General features: G+C 39.5%; 1 protein-coding gene across 3 annotated transcripts in view; it reads right to left on the bottom strand.

The window, feature by feature from the left end:
* The window catches only part of LOC125025848 (rap1 GTPase-GDP dissociation stimulator 1-like), a 20,035-nt gene extending 17,158 nt beyond the window's left edge, over positions 1–2,877 (bottom strand). For all 3 annotated transcript variants that reach the window (XM_047614129.1, XM_047614132.1, XM_047614130.1), the window contains exon 1: positions 2,491–2,877. In XM_047614129.1, coding sequence (XP_047470085.1) covers positions 2,491–2,494 — 4 coding nt within the window. In that variant the 5' untranslated portion in view covers positions 2,495–2,877. The remainder of the gene's footprint in view (positions 1–2,490) is intronic.
* Positions 2,878–5,000: the final 2,123 nt, after the last annotated feature.

Below are 5,000 nucleotides of genomic sequence, written 5' to 3'. Positions count from 1 at the left end.
CTCTCTCTCTCTCTCTCTCTCTCTCTCTCTCTCTCTCTCTCTCTCTCTCTCTCTCTCTCTCTCTCTCTCTCTCTCTCTCTCTCTCTCTCTCTCTCTCTCTCTCTCTCTCTCTCTCTCTCTCTCTCTCTCTCTCTCTCTCTCTCTCTCTCTCTCTCTCTCTCTCTCTCTCTCTACTCTCTCTCTCTCTCTCTCTCTCTCTCTCTCTCTCTCTCTCTCTCTCTCTCTCTCTCTACTCTCTCTCTCTCTCTCTCTCTCTCTCTCTCTCTCTCTCTCTCTCTCTCTCTTCTCTCTCTCTCTCTCTCTCTCTCTCTCTCTCTCTCTCTCTCTCTCTCTCTCTCTCTCTCTCTCTCTCTCTCTCTCTCTCTCTCTCTCTCTCTCTCTCTCTCTCTACTCTCTCTCTCTCTCTCTCTCTACTCTCTCTCTCTCTCTCTCTCTACTCTCTCTCTCTCTCTACTCTCTCTCTCTCTCTCTCTCTCTCTCTCTCTCTCTCTCTCTCTCTCTCTCTCTCTCTCTCTCTCTCTCTACTCTCTCTCTCTCTCTCTCTCTACTCTCTCTCTCTCTCTCTCTCTCTCTCTCTCTCTCTCTCTCTCTCTCTCTCTCTCTCTCTCTCTCTCTCTCTCTCTCTCTCTCTCTACTCTCTCTCTACTCTCTCTCTACTCTCTCTCTACTCTCTCTCTACTCTCTCTCTACTCTCTCTCTACTCTCTCTCTACTCTCTCTCTACTCTCTCTCTACTCTCTCTCTACTCTCTCTCTACTCTCCCTCTTCTCTCTTTTCCTATCCCTGCCATTATCTCCCTCTCTCTATCACTCTCTTCCTCTCCCTTCCACTCTCTCCTTTTCCCTCTCCCTGCCACTGTCACTTTCTCCCTACCACTTTCTTCTTCTCCCTGCCACTCTCCCCCGTCTCCCTCTCCTTGCCACTCTCTCCTTTTCCCTATCACTCTACTTCTCCCAATCCCTTTCCTTACCACTCTCTCCCTCTGCCTCTCCCTGCTACTCTCCCTCTTCCTCTCTCTGCCATTCTCTCCCTCTCTCTCTTTCTGCCATTTTCTCCCTCTCACTCTCCCTGCCACTCTCCCCTCCCTCCCTCTCCTTTTCTCTGCCATTTTCTCCCTTTCCCTGCCACTTTCCCTTTCTCTCTCTCTTTACCAAATTTAGTCACAATGTCTGTCTGCTAGTATAACCTGTTTGTATTTTTATGCCATGTAAAAGCTTATTTCTGACTAATTATACCAGAAGAATGGTATCCACAAACTTGTTAAACTGAACACGTTTTCCATTATTGCATATCAGCACACTGACGGACAAACACAATTAAAAATTATTATTCCCTCATTTATGATGAACCGAACATTTCCTTCACACTTTCAGGCACTAACTGAAACTGCTTAGTAATTGCCATTCTCAGTAATGTGCTCTAAATAGATTCATTTTTACTTATATCAAGTTTGTTGACTTCAATTTTTTCAATTTTGCTCAATGACTGTTTTTTTTCTCCCATCCTCTCAACCTTATTGCTGATCATAATCTATCGGCTGATATTAATTTGGCTAATGGGAGTAGGTAATTATCCAGAACAGGACTGCATTCAGGAAGGATGTGGCTATCAACCCTTGCACTCCAGTAAACTTCCACCAAATAAGTTCTAAAAGACAGAGCTTGACATTAATATGGACAATGCCTGTTTGCCTCTCCTGGAGCCCAAAGTACTGAAGCTATTGTAGACTCTGATAAGAAATTGGGGGTCTTGTTTTTCCTTCGACCATATTAACTCTTTTCTAAAAGTGTAGTCTGATGAATCTCTATGGTAATTAACTTGCAAGCCTATTCAAAATAATTTGTTTTGAAAATAATACAAATCTGGTAATAGGTTTACACAAACTGTGCAAGAAATTATGTTTAAAGTTTTAAGTATACAATTATGGGAAAGACTTGAAGTGTTAACAGGGTCATACACACAAAATTCCATTCCATATTCACATTAAAATTATTAGTCCCATCTCCAGTGCTCCTGCAAAGATTATCGTGCCTCCCTCTGCATATCTTAGGGCACAACTGAGCTTCAAAAGGTTCTTTACTTGATGAAAAATTGCCAGGAAAATTCTCTAAGCTCTTTCTTACAAGAATATATATGACAGAGCTTTGTTGGCTTCTGTTGAAGTGTCAATTGAGAATCAATGCTCGAGTTTTGTAGGTACACCAATAAGTTCTACAAAATTTCACTCATTATCAACAATCCTACACTTAATCAAGCATCACTGTTGGTGTGCTTCAACTCAAGCTCAACTCAATTTAAGAAAAGGTCATTCCACACCTTAATAGAGAAAATAGTGATGAGGAAAAGAAAAAAGGAGACCTCCCAATTCTTCTGTCATGACAGTCGTTAATCCATATAAAAGCAAATGAACGATTAACGAAGCCCTGGAATCCCTCCCCAAAGAAAGGGCCAACTGCAAGGACCCCAAGTAATGACATTTACAGCCACTCACCCATGATCAATTCGTCACTCTCCAGCGCTCAGTCACACTGATTCCTCCGCCGTCCTCAAGCACTAATATCCAACTTCCTGCTGCAATGACTGTCAGTGACTGTCAAGCTCTTATGACTGACAGATTCCTTTGTCCGGCACGAAGTTGATCCGAGAAGCTGCTAGCTGGACACGCCCGATCGCGTCACTGCAACGCGGTGCTCGCCACTTCTCTATCTCCTCGCTCGGAAACCACAATGGCGAACTGGCGGAGGGCGTGGAGAGACAATTACCCGAATTACGAGGAGTGTGGGCGTGCAAGGAGGGTTGTGTCACCGTCAACAATGTTTACACACGACCACCACCCGAGACTCCGTCTTGGCGTCTAGAGCGTATTCAGCCTACACGCCCCTTGCCAGTGATGATTCATCGGCTGCTCATCTTCATTCATTATCTCGGTGGTGTGTGTGCGAGATTGTTTATGTTGAGGATGTAGGAAAGGAAATATAATTCTTGACTTTTTTCTTTTCTTACTAAGTAGAAGTTATAATTTACGTACATATATTTCCGTAGAAAATAGTTGTGCGTAATCTATTTAACAATTATAATCATACAGTAAATAATATGATTTAAAATCTCCTTCCGCTCAATCATCATTCCATGAAAATTCCTTATAAAACTCATTCTAAATATGTCCAACACACGAAGTGTCATATGGATGCAAGATCGCTCCGTGGGGATGGCCACGCGTAAATGAATACATTTTAGCGCGCGGCCCAATTCCGAGGATGAATAAGGGAGGGGACGATCCCAGCCTCGGACGCCCAAGCACGCGGACGCGCAAGAAAGATGGCACGAGAGGAGGGCGCATGCACGCCCGCGCGACCCTCTGAATGCACATTCGCCTCTCATACGTGGTCTATTTACTCTGTTACTTGTAATTAGAAGTAAGAAAATAGTTGAGACTTGGTTATCTGAGATAACAAATTTAACTATTATGTGTACAGCATTTGCAATTGATGGGTTATGCTCTCAGTGTGACTGCATAGTCGCAAAGCTTAGGATAGTTGAAGCTGCTCTGGTCGGAGCTGCACTGAGTGTCGGGAAAACGAAGAATCATGATGTTACAGACTGTGATAACGTTGCTATATCTATTTATAATCTATATTTTATTTACAATTCTAAAGATCTACCTATACACATACAGATGGACATACATATATGTATACATAAACGAACGTGTGTGAATATATGTATATATATATATATATATATATATATATATATATATATATATACATACACACAAAGATATAATGAAATTGGTTAGATACATCTCTTACACCGTGTAGATATTCGTTCTCATCCACACCTATTTTATATTTGTGATAAACACTGGTCATCAACAAATGTGTGTATATAGTTTTTTAGTTTAGTCCATTATTTACCACCCTGGCTAACAGCATAGGCGTGGGTGAACTGTGGTACATTTGATACATGGAATTATAGAATGGTATTGTATTTGAAGTTTAGGTTATAACATCATTAAGATAAGTACAATATCAGTCAAAGGAAAGAAACACTTACACAGCCTTTTATCTACTCATTTCCCACGCCGGCGTACTGCTTGTATGTGTGTGTATATATATATATATATATATATATATATATATATATATGTATATATATATGAATAATACATATAATTTATAATATATATATAGTATATATATATGTATTATGTAGGTATTGTATATGTAAACATATATATATATATATATATATATATATATATATATTATGTCGGTATTGTATATATAAACATGTATATATATACACATACAGCTTATATATATACATATATATATATATATATATACATACACACACACATATATTTGTCTGTGTGTATATATATATATATATATATATATATATATATATATATATATATATCGGTCAACCATGAAATTAACACAATCAATATCGTTTTTTTTTTCCGTTTTGTTTTGTTTTGCTTTCGCTGACTTGAGGCCAGAGTTAACCCCTGAACGGAAAACATCCGCTACTCCACCACAACAGGTAAACTTGCTGAGCGCAGGTAAGATAACTAATCAGTATTCGATCTCTTTCAAGTTGCAACGCAGTCGTGTTTGTTTTTCCAGAGGAAAAAGCTATCGGAAGCGCTAATAAGCCAACCATGTTTGATACACAAAAGGATCAAACATGATAGTGCAAACTAATATGTATAATATTGTTACCTTAATGAACAGACCAGAATAAATATGGTTCATGCTTTCATTGAAGTAAAAGAAGGGCAATGATGATTATTTAAAAGTACCACGAATTCGGACATTTTCGTTCATTTCAGAGCTCAGTTGAGCTTTTTTTGACTTGGCGAGTTTAGAGCCTATGAAATTAACCAGATTATGTGATTGTGTGTGTGTGTAATACACACACACACACACACATATATATGTGTGTGTGTGTGTATGTGTGTGTGTGTGTGTGTGTGTGTGTGTGTGTGTGTGT

Source organism: Penaeus chinensis, chromosome 5, assembly GCF_019202785.1.
Source record: "Penaeus chinensis breed Huanghai No. 1 chromosome 5, ASM1920278v2, whole genome shotgun sequence".
NCBI lineage: Eukaryota > Metazoa > Arthropoda > Malacostraca > Decapoda > Penaeidae > Penaeus > Penaeus chinensis.
This window is presented reverse-complemented; position numbering and strand designations above follow the sequence as displayed.